This window comes from Sceloporus occidentalis, unplaced genomic scaffold, assembly GCF_023333645.1.
Source record: "Sceloporus occidentalis isolate IW3139 unplaced genomic scaffold, rSceOcc1.0.p SCAF_6, whole genome shotgun sequence".
Taxonomy (NCBI): domain Eukaryota; kingdom Metazoa; phylum Chordata; class Lepidosauria; order Squamata; family Phrynosomatidae; genus Sceloporus; species Sceloporus occidentalis.
In genome coordinates, this window is record NW_028316986.1 from 80774111 (window position 1) to 80790824 (window position 16714).

The 16714-nt window shown below is 39.9% G+C and overlaps 1 protein-coding gene across 2 annotated transcripts in view; it reads left to right on the forward strand.

Annotated features, from left to right (window-relative positions):
- SYNE1 (spectrin repeat containing nuclear envelope protein 1) overlaps nucleotides 1-16714 on the forward strand; it is a 437342-nt gene that overhangs the window by 375317 nt on the left and 45311 nt on the right. For both annotated transcript variants that reach the window (XM_089530176.1, XM_089530177.1), the window contains one exon: nucleotides 6031-6193. In XM_089530176.1, coding sequence (XP_089386302.1) covers nucleotides 6031-6193 — 163 coding nt within the window. The remainder of the gene's footprint in view (nucleotides 1-6030; nucleotides 6194-16714) is intronic.

Here is a 16714-nt window from a genome sequence, read left to right on the forward strand (position 1 = left end):
AAACGATACATAGTCAATACCCCAGCCTTGTGTGTTATTGTTAAAGGCTGTTAAATCAGCTTTGACTTATGGTAATCCTATGAGCAAGAGACCTCCAAGATACCCTATCATCATCATCCCTGCTCAGGTCTAGCATATTCAGGATCATAACTTCCTAGATTGAGCCATGTAATGAGTAATGAAGTCTTTCTTTTTTCCTTCCACCTTAACAATGGTTGTTGTCTTTTCTAGCAAATCACATCATCTAATGATATGTCCAAAGTAAAGCAGTCTCAGTTTAGTCATCTTGGCTTCTAGGGAGAGTTCAGGCTTGATTTGTTCTAGGACCCCTTTGTCTTTTTTTTTTTTTTTCGCAGTCCACGGTATCCACAGAACTGTTCCCCAGCACCATATTTCTGCCAGCCAGTGACAAGTAACCCCCCCCCCAACATTTCATTGAAACTGAATTTAGCCCTCAGGCTGAGACAGGTTCCCTATCTTTGTTTTGATGCAACCTACATTCACTATTTTTATACTACCTGGTAGACTAGAACCAGTGGCATCACTGGGGAGTGCAGGGTGTGTGGAATGCACCAGGTGGCACCCTAATAGGTCTTCAAACACCTACCTTTTGGCAGAAAGAGGCTGTGGTATTCACCTGCTTTGCTTTAAAATGCATTAAATGCTGAGTCAATAGTGTGATGCAGCAGCTAAAAAGGCCAATGCAATTTTAGGCTGCATCAATAAAATTATAGTGTCTAGATCAAGAGAAATAATAGTGCCACTCTATTCTGCTTTGGTCAGGCCCCACCTGGAATATTGTGTCCAGTTCTGGGCACCACAATTCAAAAAGGACATTGAGAAACTGGAGCGTGTCCAAAGAAGGGCAACTAAAATGGTGAAGGGTCTGAAAACCATGTCCTATGAGGAACGACTTAAAGAGCTGGGGATGTTTAGCCTGGAGAAGAGAAGGTTAAGAGGTGATATGATAGCCCTGTTTAAATACTTGAAGGGATGTCATATTGAGGTGGGAACAAGCTTGTTTTCTGCTGCTCCAGAGACTAGGACCCGGAGCAATGGATGCAAGCTACAGGAAAAGAGATTCCACCTCAACATTAGGAGAAACTTCCTGACAGTAAGGGCTGTTCGACAGTGGAACAAACTCCCTCGGAGTGTAGTGGAATCTCCATCCTTAGAGGATTTTAAACAGAGTCTGGATGGCCATCTGTCAGGGATGCTTTGATTTAGATTTCCTGCATGGCAGGGGGTTGGACTGGATGGCCCTTGTGGTCTCTTCCAACTCTACGATTCTATCATTCTAAGAGATGGTGGGAATGGGGTGAAGTTCAGTGGGAAGAGAAGGAAAGGCCCGAAATTTTTTTAAAATTAAAATTTCAAAATTCAATATTTTAGATTTTTTTTAAAAAAATGAAAAATTATTCTTTTAATATTTTCTTTAAAAATATCTCATTTTAACCAAATTTTTGCTGTGTATACGTAAATATGTTTGGGTTGTGCATATTCTATTTTAATTTTAAGGTATATTTTTAATTTTGTTAGTTGTTTATGTCACGACTATTAGCATGACATTCAGTGGTACATATGAGAATTATGATTTATGATTAACATTAGCACAAAATGGTGTTACTAAAGATTATGTATAGTGTGAAATGGGAGGAGGTCAACGGAGGGGGATGACACCATGAATTACTGCATCTGGTGACACCAAACCTAGGGGTGCCACTGACTAGAACTAATGCTTTTTGTAATCTGAAAACAACAACAAAAACCAACCAGGATTCCCCCCTCCCAAAAAAAAGCTGCTACTACAGAAATGTTTTGGAAAATATAACCCACTACGAAACAAACAAACAAAAAAAGGCTTGAACTGTGAAGAGCAAAGTAGGAATCTCAAATTTTATCTTTTTTATTCTCATCTCCAGTTTTAGCCATGTCACCTCCTCCTTTGCATACACTAGTAGCTTTCCAAACAGTAGCCAAAGAGACTATCAGAAAAGGTAAAGAGGCCTGGTTGCCTCTATGCCATTTATCATGCACTGACAAGAACACCATAATAATCGCTGTCCAGAATATGATCATTAAATGAAGCTTGTGCTTTTCTGAAAACTTGCATGTGAAATTATCAGTAAATTTATTTATCTACCCTTACTTAAATAATTTGCCAGCAATAGGCTGATGACACCCAATTTTATTTCTCTATGTCTCCGACTGATGCAGTGACTAAGGATGGCATCTCTCCTCTGGATGCCTATCTTAAGTCGCTAATGGGCTGGATGAGTGAAAACAAACTCAAGCTGAATCCAGAGAAAATGGAGGTACTTGCGATAGGTTCCCCTGATCCAGGGATGGAGATTTGCCAACTAGTCCTGGACAGGGTCACACTTCCCCTAAAGGACGAAGTTCACAGTTTGGGGGTACTTCTGGATTCATCCCTACAATTATCATCTCAAGTAGATATAATGGCCTGAAGTGCCTGGAATCAACTTCGATTGATAGGCCAACTGCGCCCCTATCTGAACCCAAGGATCTTGAAGCAGTGGTACTTGCACTGGTAATCTCTCGTCTTGATTTCTGTAATGCGCTTTACATGGGGCTACCTCTGTACCAAGTTCAGAAGCTGGTGCAAAATGCAGCAGCCAGACTGGTCACTAGAACACCTAGATCAGACCACATAATACCAGTACTAAAATCTCTTCACTGGCTGCCGATTAGCTTCCAGGCACAGTACAAAGTGTTGGTTATCACTTTTAAAGCCCTATATGGCTTGGGCCCAAGTTACTTGAGGGAACGCCTCTCCCTACACAATCCACCCCGCACACTCAGAACACCTGGGAAGAATTTACTGGATTATCCAAAAACTAGAGTATTATCAAATTCCCATAGAGCATTTACTGCCATGCCCCCCAAACTGTGGAATAACTTACTGGAAGAGATCCGTCTTATTACCACCTTAGACGCTTTTAAGAAGGCAGTCAAGACAGATCTCTTCCGGCAAGTCTACCCTCCCAATCTTCTGTAAACAACTAAAGAAGACAGTTATCCTGAGCATGTTTATTTGAAATGAGATGTTGATATAGATATTTTATAGAATTGACAGTGTTGTGATTTTATGGATTGTATATTATAAGTGTAATTTTAATTGAATTGTAATTTTAATTTTTTTCCTGTAACTCCACCTCAATCCGTAGGGAGAGGCGGGAAATATACATAAAAACTACTACTAGTAGTAGTAGTAGTAGTAAGAGTTGAGACTAGTTTTTTTCTGTCAGACCTGTCTATTTACTTTTTTGGTGGTCCATCATATCCAGCATATTTCAAATGAGTTAATATTCTTCCTATCAGCTTCCTTCACTGGAAGGTTTCATAACTATACATAGAGGATCTTAAGAACTATCTTCATCCATGGCTTTCCATCTGTTCATCTTCTTCTGATTTTTTGCCTACTGTGGAATAACTGAGATAAGTTTTAGAAACACTGTATTTTCATTAGCTACTTTATAGTAATGTAAAGTTATGCTTTCAGCTGCATCCCTGCTTTTGCTCTTTCTTCCTTAACTTCTATCAGTAGCTGTTCCAGTCTTTGCTCTTTTCTACTAGTAATATAGTGTCATCTACATAGCTTATATTATCAATATAACAAACTATAAATACCAGAATTCCATACCATTGAGCCATGGCAGTTAAAGTGGTGTCAGACTTGATTATTTCTGCAGTGCTGATGTATCAGGAGAAGGCTAAATATTTCACAAAATTTTACAAAACAAATTTCACAAAACAAATCCCAGATTTCCATAGCATTGAGTTATGGCAGTTAAAGCAGTTTCAAGTTGCATTCATTCTGCAGTGTAGATGCAGCCTTAGTCTTCCTTGGAAAACAAAATTAATGTTAGAGTCAGATCCCAGGGACAGTAGGAGTGGAGGGGCTGGTGGGTGGTGAGAGAGATCTCTAATACAGGTGTCCCTTCCCTTACGCAGGAGATCCGTTCTGGATCACACACACCCCCATCGTAAGGAAAAAAACATGGATGCTCAAGCCCCATTCAAGTGAATGGGGCTCATGCCCATGGTGCCGCGCAAGCCATGGGCACGCGCAGCATTACTTTTTCCATCTCACCTCGCTGCAACGTCTACTTTGGCTTCCAGCATATGCTGGAAGCTGCATTAGGCGTACCTGTGTATGATGCAGGAGCACTGTATCAACTCCCTTCTCTGGTGCACAAGTAAGGTGGCTGAACTGTCAATCAGCCTGCTTCTTATACATCATTTTGCACCAAAGACATCTGAATGTCCTATGCACATGATACAGGGATACATTGACACTGCATGAGGCTGCCAACCTGCATGTGGATAAACAATCATAATCCTACATAAACGCATGCACACACCTTTAAAAGGTAGACCAGCTACCAGTCACCTGGTCACAGTAAGAACTATGAATACTTTTTCTGTCTGTTCAGTTTAAGCCATTCAGAAAACTGGATATCAGGGTGAATAACTCTCTTAATATACTGATGTATCTAATATGAAAGTTGATTCCTGACCACTCTGTTTTACACTACTTTTCTCCAGCTTATACTTTCCAATTGGAAGTTAGTGTGGGAAAGTTAAAATAGATAAAGTGAAACATGATTCTCGCTACAGTCCTGTTCATGTAGGGTGATGAGAGAGGTTAATTGTACTTGGAAGAAAATTAAGCAGGATAAAAAGATCCTGCTTAGATATAGATCCTGTTAGAGTCTTATAACTAGCCTTTATGTACAAACTATTGGGTGTTTATTGTTATGCATATAGCCATAATTGAAAAGGAGGAAACATTCTGTCATTATTTACATTATTCAAGCTGAAAAAGTTGACCAGATGTTGTGGTAAGGTGTGTGGCTCCCCACAATTAATTAACTGCACAGAGAAACATCTGAAAACGCACTGATAATAGTCTAGTCAAACAGTATCGATGTCATGGTGGCAGCTATTAAAACAAACAATGCATTATGGATGCTGGAGAAAAGACTGGCCTTACTATTTGAAAGGGCAGTGACAGATGTTGGAATATTGGTGTAATATGCAGCAATTTGTTAGATGACACATGAGTGCCATGCCCTTAGTTATTTACTATAGCTTTCCTTAAATTAGATTAGATTTTGATTCCTGTTGAGTTGACTCCATCTGGAATGCCAGACAGAAGGTTCTGTCCTACCCTTCTTACACATTCCCCTGCCGGGAGAATTGTATTTTACCCATCCCTTTTTTGCTCATTGACCTAATCCTCACATTTTAGAGTAATTTATACTCATCCATATTTTTCCAGTTTTGCAATGTTTTTGTTTAGTCAAAAATTGTGTGTAAATGTATCTTTTTGGAAAATTGTATACAAAAATTAAGTCTGTGGAAAAACTAGCCTACAAAAATCTGTATATTAAGGTGAAATGTGTGCAGTTTGTTAGGGAAAGCTGTGTTATGAGAATAAATAGCAATTTTCATGATTTTTTTTTGACATAATAATGGTACAGAGTAGTAGATCCAAGTGGGATTATGATTTAAAAAATGTAAAACTGGCACAGAATGGTTATAAACTGATTTGCATATCCTTACCCTGAAATGAATACAAAATGAATACTATGAAAGGCCACTTTCTTTTTAAAAAGTACTCAGTCACCAAAGAACTATTTCTATTGTTAAGAAATTAGAGGAAATATCATAATATTTCTGTGATTCATCCTTATATAGAAAAATATGATGAACCTTCTTTTAAGAAGTTAAGATTAAATTCCAAAAAGCAGGAAACAGTGTGTGTGGAGATATATTTAAGAATGTCCATTGCATATTTATTGCATCCTTTGGCCATTTCCATATTTAGAAGTGTCTGATGACTCTTCAAAGAGTAACAAGGTATATGTGGTCTTGAAGTAAGATACATTGCTCAGTGTAGGGTTTGTTTATGTTACCATTTACACATTTATTTGTAATATTTGAGCAGAAGAACTAAAATGCTCAGGCATGTTGTGCTCATCCTATTGTCTCCAACTTTGGCAGGATGAAGAAGCTGAAGGAAACACTGGTGGCTGTTCAGCAGTTGGATAAGAACATGAGCATCTTGAGATCTTGGCTTGCCCACATTGAGTCAGAGTTGTCCAAACCCATTGTCTATGAAACCTGTGACTCCGAGGAGATTCAAAGGAAACTAAATGAACAGCAGGTAAAGCAAAAATGTGAAATAGAAGAGAGAAAAAAACCCTAAATCCATGAAACACCCTCACTCCCCATTGCACAGTGGTGAGTGCAATCCAAGTTTGATGCAGGCTTGGGTCTGCTGTATCCACCTCAGTTTCACAAGAAGGCAGTGAGAGGAAGATGCCCTTAAATTTCAAGGCAAGTGATGCTTATAGCATTATGCTGGTAGTGTCTTCTGCTGCCTTTGACATCCTGTCGACATGGAACACCTCACTGACCCCACCAACCAGAGGTAAGGCCCTCTGATGTTATGTCCAGAATGTCAGCTACTGCTGTAATTAGCTTTCAATGCGTGGGTGTTTTGGAGTGGATTGTGAAGCAGTGTTAACTGCTACTTAGAGGAAATCTTCTGCTTTCACATACTGCAAGCTTTATGAAATGCTTGAGAGAGAATCTCCGCATTTGGGAATGCCAAAATATTTGTTCTACTTTGGCTGTTTTTAAAGTTGTGTCTGAATTTGTTGCATGCATGGTTGCATGAGCTGTCCAGAAGTAACGTTTAACTTTCAAACTTGGGCATAATCTTCAAAGCCATGAACAAAATCAATGAACAATAAAAATGAGCAAATTAGAAGCAGAACAGGTTATAAGCATTTATGGGGGGGAGTTTGTTATTTATTCAAAATTGACCACAGTGAGACTTTTATAAAGCTTCCACTCACCACTTTTCCTGCAATCATGTTATTCATATGCAATGTATCATTTTTAAGCCACTTTTAACCTTATCTGGATGCTTGATACTAGTTACAATAGTTCACAGCAGAAACAGAAATGACAAATCAAAATAGAGTACATAAAATTATTAAATCCCTACTTGCTAGCCTCTGACTGTCTCTTCTAAAGAAAGGTCATATAACAATTGCAAAAGATGCACTTAGGCTTTGGCTGTTCATGGGAAAGTAGTTCTCCAAAACAGAACTGCTAAAACAACTTTCCACATAGATTTAGCACAGCAGCTGGAATGAAAGACTGCCACTCACCATCAGAACCCAACATAGGCTGCACCTCACCCCCACCTCTGTCTGTAAATTCACCAAATTTAGCAAAATGTCACCCTTTTTTTATATAAACAAGGCACAAGGGGGATAGAATTGCTTTCCCAGAAGCCTCTAGGAAGTGTTATTCTCCTTAATAACAAGATATGCCCCTTAAATTATGTTTACAGGGAGGAAACCAACAGGAGAGGTTTCTACACATAGTCCACTCCCATTTAGGATATGGTTAATGTGTTAACGGATGCAAGGGTTGCCTGAGTTCATTGTTTAAATTAAGGTTAAGCACACTTTCCCATTCCAGAATACAGCAGTTTGACACCACTTGAACTGTCATGGCTCCAGTCTGTGGAATCCTTGGATTTGTAGTTCGGTAAATTATAGAATCATAGAGTTGGAAGAGGCCGCAAGGGCCATCCAGTCCAACCCCTTTCTGCCATGCAGGAAATCTAAATCAAAGCATCCCTGACAGATAGCCATTCAGCCTCTGTTTAAAGACCTCTAAGGAAGGAGATTCCACTACACTCCGAGGGAGTTTGTTCCCCTGTTGAACAGCCCTTACTGTCAGGAAGTTCCTCCTAGGATTCTGTAGGATAGTTAAAGTTGTGTCAAACTGCTTTATTTCTGCAGTGTGGATACACCTTAAGAGTAAATGAAAGTGTTCCTTTAGCCATATTTACCCAAGGAAACAAAGGATCATATGGGAGTTCTACATTTGTAAGCAGTATATCTGGGGACCTATACTAAACTCTGGATTAATAGTCTATTTAGAAAAGAGGAGTACATTTTATATGGTCTTTTACCAACTTGCATTGTTGATATAAGTAGATCACTCACATAAGCACTTCATTCTGCAAAGAAGCAAAATGTAGTAACATTGCACTAGCTCCAAGCTCTAAAGAGGATACAACAAATCATAGAGGATGAGTCAGTAGTTCAGGAACATAGCTTTTTAATGATTTATAGAGTCTCAATGGGAACCTTAAATTATGTCTGCAAGGTAAAATAAAAGCAGTGTAAAGTAAGTCATGCCCTAGTACATTTTGCTCTTGATGATCAACATTCATGAGATAGTGGGCTGCCAAGATGGCCACAGGAATACCTCCAAACAGACAGCACAAGAAATTCTACTAGAGTAAATACTGCTGTCTGATTTCAAAGATAAGTAAGGTTGCCAAGGGTCTCACACAAGAGTCAAAAAGCCACAGCTTTTTCACAGCTGGCAAAGAAACTCTTCTGGTAGGAGCAGTCGAACAGATTTGCTCAGTAACTTTATGATGGATCACATTTTTGTGTATTGTCTTGTCAAGTCCCTCCCCCCTTTTGCACCTGCACTTTGGCTAGTTTTTGTAAGGTTTTTAATCTGTGTTTTTAATTCCTTGTTTTAATCTCTGATTTTGTTTTATATTGTATTGTTGATATTTATCATTTGTTGCTCTATGATGTTGTAACCCACCTTGATCTCATGGAAAGGTGGGCTAGAAATAAACAATTTATTTATTATTTATTTATTATTTAAGTGTTTATATACCAAAAAGGAGCATAATATTCAGATGATTTATATGCTTGGTCAGAGCTTGTGTGAATTTTGCAACATGGGAGCAAAATGTGGTTTTTATTTGATTTTCTTTGTTAAGAATCATCTTTCTTATACAGGGCTCTCCCTCCCACCAAGAACCAGCTTAAAATGAATTGATATGTTTATTCATCATTATTCATTCTCTTATTGATTTGTTACCCATTGTGTAATCTATGTCTAAATTGCCTGTTATACTCCTTTATCAGCTTCTTTGCCTTTCATGCTAAACACTGCTCTCATGCTTGTAGCATTGTGCCCTACATATTTATAGCATGCATACTCCTTTCCCTTATCTTTTCCCTTTCATTGTCCTTTGATATCCTGGTAAGATAATGGGTTGAAGGAAAAAGATGCATATATATTATCCTGCTTTTCTTCTGAGGTGGAATATATGGCTCCCAAATGTTTTATTCACACAGCAACCTTGCGAGATAGGTCAGATAGCTACTGGACTAAACTCAGTGTGCTTTGTGGCTGAATGAAGACTGCAACTGGGTCTCCCAAATATGATACTTTAACTAATACAACATGGTGAAAGTGGTCAAGAGGGGGCTCAGGATCTTTCTACTCATAACCTTGCTGATAAAGCTCAATATATTGCATCTGTTCCAGTCTGGTTTTCCAAAGCAAAGTGTTCCCAGGATGCATGCAGAGGACTATGAGATTAACAGTGAAATACAGTCATGTCTGTTCACTCACCTATTATATTCAATAGGATTTAATCCTGGGTATGTATGGGATTGTAGTCCCACTTTTTAAAGAGCCTATAAACAAGGATGTAGAGTATTTGCAACTTTTTTCATCCTTGATGAGAAAATGTTCCTTGATATATTGAGACTCCATTGAGAAAAAAGCCAACTGCTTCAAGGTCTTTCATATTTCAGACTGTTTTGCCTGTTATCAAAGCTTGCTCTTTGGGAGGGGAGATAAGAAACTATCAGGGTGTTAGCAGAAAGCTTACTTTGCATAAAAAATCTGTGCACGATCCAGGTCAGAATCTTCTATCACGGTGTATGTTAAATAACTTTACACATACATAGTTATGTAGCACAAGACTAAGAACCTCTATTATTCATTTGCAAAACTGTGTAATGAGAAACTTACAATTACAAAAGTATCCTGATAGGCACTCCCTAGTCAGTGTCCCAATTCCTGATAGGATCAATGCAAATTGGTCCCAATGTGCATTGGTCCCAATTGTGTTGATCACTTCGCTAGCTGTCCTATGTGAGGCTCTTAACAGCAACTGCCCAATTCTAATTTCTGCAGAGATAAGCCCACTTATGAAAACATCAGTCCTCAACAGGATTCTGGTCCAAGCTTTTGCACAAAATCATATTTTTGTACATTGTTTTCATTTAAAAGTCTCAAAATATGGAATATTATTGAAAAATGCATCGTTACACAGTCTTGCACTTGATATAGATTTTTATCCCTATAGCCAAAATGTATGGTATAGATTTGGACTGGAGTGTCCAAGAACACTAACTACATGTCCTAGGCAATATAAAATGTCCTGTGAAAATGTTTACTGTAGAGATGCTTCTGATTTTGATAAGTGTTGAAGCATGTGTGTGTACACATATGGAGAGATCCACACAAAATACTTAATATATAACAAAGAAGATGTTTAATGAATAATTCTTCATCTCAAGACATATCTATTACAAATTTTGCAAATTATAATGAGTCTGCAACTTTGTCCTTTTAAATACTTGCCACTAGCATTTCGTTACAAAAGATTTTCTGAGTAGAACTCAGTACCATTTATTTTGTATGACTAAAAATACAAATTGGCATTGAAACTGGAAGAACAACTGCAAGAAGTGCTGTGGCTAATGATGCAACTGGACTCAAGCCAAAAGGACATTCTGCTGTTTACAAGCTCAAAAATAAAAGCAAAGTTCAGAGCTGCACAGAATCATATTTTTGGAACACGTAATGTGAGAAACATGAATCAGGGAAGCGAGAGAGAGTAAAACAAGAAGAGGGTCCCAAACACCTTCCCTGCACAGGGATGGCAATGTCATGCCCAGCTTGGAGGACGGCTCGGAGGACTCAGAGGATGAGCTAGAGCCCCTGGGACCTGAACCTATAATGGAGGAACCAGAGACCCTGGGACTTGAACCTGTAATGGAGGAGTCAGAGGCTGGCCCTAGCTCTGCTGGAGCAGAGCCTATGGCCCCTCCAGAGGTTCAGCAGTCAAGTTTGCCTGGTGCCAAGGCTGTGGACATGGAAGAGGATCTGGGCAGTGTGCCTACCTTCAAGGAGCGTCGAGCAGAAAGGGAGGGCCTTCGAAGATCACGGAGGCGTTACCAGAAGCATGTTCGTAATCAGACACAGCTGAAGGCTGGCTCCTTGCCTTCTTAAGCACCTGGAGCATGTGTGGCTCTTTGCCAGTGGGTATCTGACTCTTTTAGAGGAAAGACTCTGTGCTGGCTACTTTGGCTTCTTGTTTTCTAGATCATCTTGACTACCTGGAAACCTTGACCTTGGACTGCTTTATCGACCTGCCTATCTGTTACCCTGAACCTCGGACCATCTGACAATTCTCTTGGTAATCCCTTTTGGTAGAACTACTGTGAATCTCCAGGACTGTGTAGCTTACACTGACTTTGCTGTGCTGGGAGGGGGTTTGTTTGTTTGAGAACTAGCTGCCTTATCAGCCCTTTGGCTGCTTTCCCGGACAGGCAATGAGGGACCCCCATTTGATAGATCAATGGAATGAGGTTAGGGTCCCCTGCGGGTGGTGCTTCAAACTGTGACGCTGCATGGGGGTGGGGCTATAGCCAACTTAAGGGGAGCCCTGACCATCCATGTGCCCTCTCTGTAGGGAAAGGGACTAGGCGGACACCTGTCCCTTTCTGTGTCAGGTAGTGGGGAGAATGTAAGAGTTTGGCGTACACCGTGGCACCCCCTTGTGGTGTAGGTAGATCTCTGGAACCACCTTTCTAGGGTTACCATGGCCCAGAGGTGGGGAAGGACTCGATGCTTGAGGTAGACCTGGGATTTTGGCCCCCACTCCTAAAGTTACACGGCTTGGGTGGGGGTGCCTGGCTCTTCCTTCCACCAGAGGTCTGGCCTGGGGGGCAGTCCAGTCAAATGGACTGCTCCACGAGGGAAAGGTGTTTTCGCCCAAGGGAAGGTAATGACACTGGGACCCAGCTGATCCCCAATCAGGTTGCTTCCCCTCTTTGTGGTCTTCCAGGATATGGAAATGATTTAATTAGGTCAATAAAGTGGCCCATTACCAACCCAACCTGTTTGTCTGGTCTCATTATTCCATAGTGGAAGATCAAATGGAGTGGATAAACACTTCAATACAAGCTAAATTGGAAAGGAATGGGACATTTTGAGTCAGATAATTACACAATATATTACTCAGGAAATGAAAGGATAAGAAATGGGTGGCATTAATAGTGAGGAGAGAGGTATCAAAAGCAGTAATTTAAGACCTGATATAATGGAAGGTCTGACTGAATAATAATAATCTTCAGGGAAAACCCATCAATGTAACTTAATTCAAGTATATGCTCCAACTACAGTCAGATCTCCACATTGGAAGCTTCAGCTTTTGTGGATTTGATTATTTCTGGATTTGATTAATATGTTCCCTTTAGGAATCATCAAGTCCTCCCGTGTGACTATATGGCCAACTTTCACTAGATGTTGCATTGAAGAACCTAGAGTTTCCTAGAGAGAACATTTCTTTAGACATTTGTAGGCCTTCCAGCAAAATTCTGTAGTCAATATCTGGTGGATGCTGACCATAGAGTTGTGCTGGAGGACCTAGAGATGTTCTCTCAGGTTGAAAAAGATAGTTGGTTGTTGTTTTTATTTCATGGTGGTCCTGTGTCCCTAACGCCAGCAAATTCAGATGGTCCACTGTAAAGAGGCAGAAAAAGAAACTGAAAGATTCTATGATACAGTCCAGGAAGAAATTGATCCCACATAAAAACAGGACTTGTTAATAATAGGTTATTAGAATGCAAAAGTAGAAAGTAGCAGCCCTACAACAGAAAACAGAGCAGAATCAAACATTATAGGAAAAATTGGCCTAAGATGAAGAAACGAAGCAGAAAAGTGACTGACTGAATTTTGTGAGGCAAAAGTTAGTTCACAACCAGAACATTCTTCTAGCAGCCCTACAGGCAACTGTATACATGGACATCACCTGATGGATAATATAGAAACCAAATAGACTACATAATCGCAAAGAGAAAATGGAGAAGCTCCATTATATCTGCAAAGCCAAGACCAGGAGCAGATTGTGGCACAGACCATAAACTATCAATGTCAAAAATTAGCATGAAGCCGAAGAAGGACACTGAACTGACTGCCATCCCAAAATACAACCTGAAGAACATCTTCATAGAATTTAAAGACAGTGTAAAAATAGAGTTGCACTATTAAACCTGTCAGGGATGCTTTGATTGGGAGTTCCTGCATGGCAGAGGGTTGGACTGGATGGCCCTTGTGGTCTTTTCCAACTCTATGATTCTAGGAATGTAAAAAAAAAACCACATTATCAACAGCCAGAAAGAAAGAGGAGCTTCAGTGGCAGATGAAACTCTTCAAGCAAAGGACAGAAGAGAAGCAAAAGTAAAAGGTGACAGAAATAAGGTCAGAACCCTGCATGCAATTATTTAACAGCTTGTGCACAGAGAAAAGATGGACTGCTATTATAATCAATTCAGAGAAATAGAGAGAACAAAATCCTTTTCACAAAGATTTTCACAAAATCATTTTTACAAAATCCAAGAAATCAAAGAGAAATTGAAACCAAACTTGAGGGTACTTTACATCCAACAGGAGAACACATTAAATAACCAAGTCCACATAAAAAGATGATTGAAACAATATAGTGCAGAACAAGTTAAAGAGATGAAAGGATGACAGAGTCATTCAAGGAAGAACTATTTGAAAATGAATCTACATTTTTAAAAAGTGAAGTGGAAGGTGCACTCAAGACTCTGGCTAGAAATGAATCATCAGGAACAGATAGCATACCAAGTGAACTGTTCATTTTCTATTTTTAACTAAAATATGTTGACAAATATGGAAAACAAAACAATGGCCCTCATACTAGAAACATTCAATATACATTCCACTACCCAAGACAAGGACCACTAGGGTTTGCAGTAATTACAGGATTTTTGCATTGATCTTCCATGCAAGCAAAGTGATGCTCTAAATTCTACAATGACTTTCACTATATATGGAGCATGAAATGCCAGATGTTCAAGCTGAGATTGGGAAAGGAAGAGGCACTAGGGCTCATATTGCAAACATACACTGGATAATGGATCACATCAAAGAATTTTAGACAAAATTCAGGCTATTCTTTATAGATTATAGAGAAGCCTTTGATTCTGTACATCATGAAAAATTATGACTCACTCTTAAAGAGTATGCCACAACGTTTTATTATCCCGATGCATTATCTGTATTCAGGACAGAGGCTACCATCAAGCTAGAATATAAAGAAATTGAATGGTTTCTAATTGGCAAGGGGTGGTGGTGGACAAGGCTGCAGTTTATCGGTTTATGTGTTTAATTTATATGATGAACATATCTTACATAAAGCAGATTAAACTCTGAAGATTGATGTGTGAAAATTGGAGAAAGGAACCCCAACAATGTAAGATATGCAGATGACACCATACTACTAGGAGAAAATAGCAGACTTGGAATAATTACTGGAGAAGGGAAGAAAATGCAAAGGCGGGTTTACAGGTGAACATTTGTTTCTGATTTATGGTGACCCTAAGGCAAACCTATCACAGGGTTTCCTTGGCAAGTTTCTTCAGAGGGAGTTTGCCATTGACATCCTTTGAAGCTGAGAGAAGTGTGACTTGCCCATGGTCATCCCATGGGTTTCCATGACCAAGTAGAGATTGAAACCTTGATCTCCAGAGTTATAGTCCAACTCTTAAACCGCTACAGCTCATTGGCTGTACAAATGATTTATATTATTTTGAAGAAGACAATGAAGACATTGAAATAGTTCAAGATTTTCCATATATTGCCTCAAGTCATTAGTCAAAATGGAGACTGCAATCAAGCAAGAAGAAGACTAGGACTTGGAAGGGCAGCTATGAAGGGAAGAGACAAGTTTCTGAACTAGAAAGATATATCATTGAATGCTAAAATTAGGATGATTCATGCCATCATATTTCCAATTTCTATGTATGGTTGTGAAAACTGGGCGGTGAGGGAAGCTGATAGGAAGAAAATCAAATCATTTGAACTGTAGTCCTGGAGAAGAATTCTACATATCTCATGAACTGCTAAAAAATAAATGGGTCCTAGGGCAAACCAAGACTAAACTCTCCCTAGAACCCTTTAGAAGACTAAATTGAAACTGTCATAGTTTGGTCATATCATGAAAAGACATGACTTCCTAGAGAAGACAATAATGCTTGGTGAGGTAGAATGCAAAAGGAAAAGAAAAAGACCCCATTCCAGATGGATAGGCTCAATCAAGGAAGCCATGGCCCTGAGTCTGCAAGACCTCAGCAGGACTGTTGATGATAGGATGATTTGGAAGTCACTCATTCATAAGGTCACCATAAGTCAATTTAACAGCAGTTAACAACAATGAACAAAGGTAAAAATCCCATCATTCTGGGAGGCAGTGCCCTAAACAGCCAAATGTTAATTCTCACATGACTCAAACATGTGCAGACACAGTGTTATGCTGTATGATTCATTTTAAAATGGTGCAAAGATAAAGCTATTCTTATTCATTCTCTCTATGGTGGGTTACAGGCCGCCCCTTTGGGGCGGCCTGCAGCCGCTCCATTCAGGCACGGATTGGGGCCAGGGTAGCTACAGCGGCAGCCCAAAGGCCCCAATCTGGCATTTTTTGGGACCAGGGAGAAGCAGCAAAATGCTACTTCTCCCTGGTCACGAAAAGGGGTGTCCTTGGGGCTTCATGCCCCAGGACATCCCAGAAGCTGCAGCCAGGACAGAAAGGGGCTGCTCGGCCCCTTTCTCCCTGGCGCCCTTCCTGCAGCCGTATGGTGGCTGCAGGAACAAGGCGCCTCCCAGAAGAAGCTCCATTTCGGAGCTCCTTCCAGCGCCGCTTTTAGGCCACCACAAGTGGCCTGACACAGCATGAACACATCATGCCCGGGCCACATCGTTTGGATGGGGCACGCTCCCTAACCCTAATATTGGCGCCGGTACACCGCTTTTTGGTGATCTGTACCGCGCCTATCTTATTCAATCTCCCTATATCTACACACCACCAACAATAGCTTTCATAGGGACTACCAATATATAGTGGGAACATAATGAGGGATGGGTTTACCCGCTTTCCTTCATGTTCTTTTATCACTCCATCATAATTTTATTTGTCCTAATTTTTTTAAAGGTTAAGATGAATGATTTTGATTTTCCATAATTTATATGTGTGCTCATTCATGTCATGGTTCCAAATTTGTTGTTTCTTTTGTTTGTTTTATTTCCATTCAGAGACAAAGGAAGATTGGAAAGAGAAATAGCTAAATTGGAACATATCCACAAATTCCAATCCATCACCAGTGGGTTGAACAGAGACACACTTACATTGTTTTTAGCTGCTCTTGGGCCAACTCTAACTCATAGTGACCCTGTGCATGAGACACCTCCTAGACTCCATATTCCACTGCTCTGATCAGGCCCTGCAGTCCCATGCCTGTGATCCCCCTAATTGAGTCCATCCATCTGGCATGTGGTCTTCCTCTTCTTCTTCTATCTCTACCTTTACTAGCATTATTGTTTTTTCTAGTGAGCCACATTTTCTCATTATGTGGCCAAAATATGGCAGTTTCAATTTAATCCTCTTGGTTTCCAAGGAGATTTCTCATTCAAATTTGTTTGTCCGTTTGGCTATCCACTGTATCCCCAGCACTCTTCTTCAGCATCACAT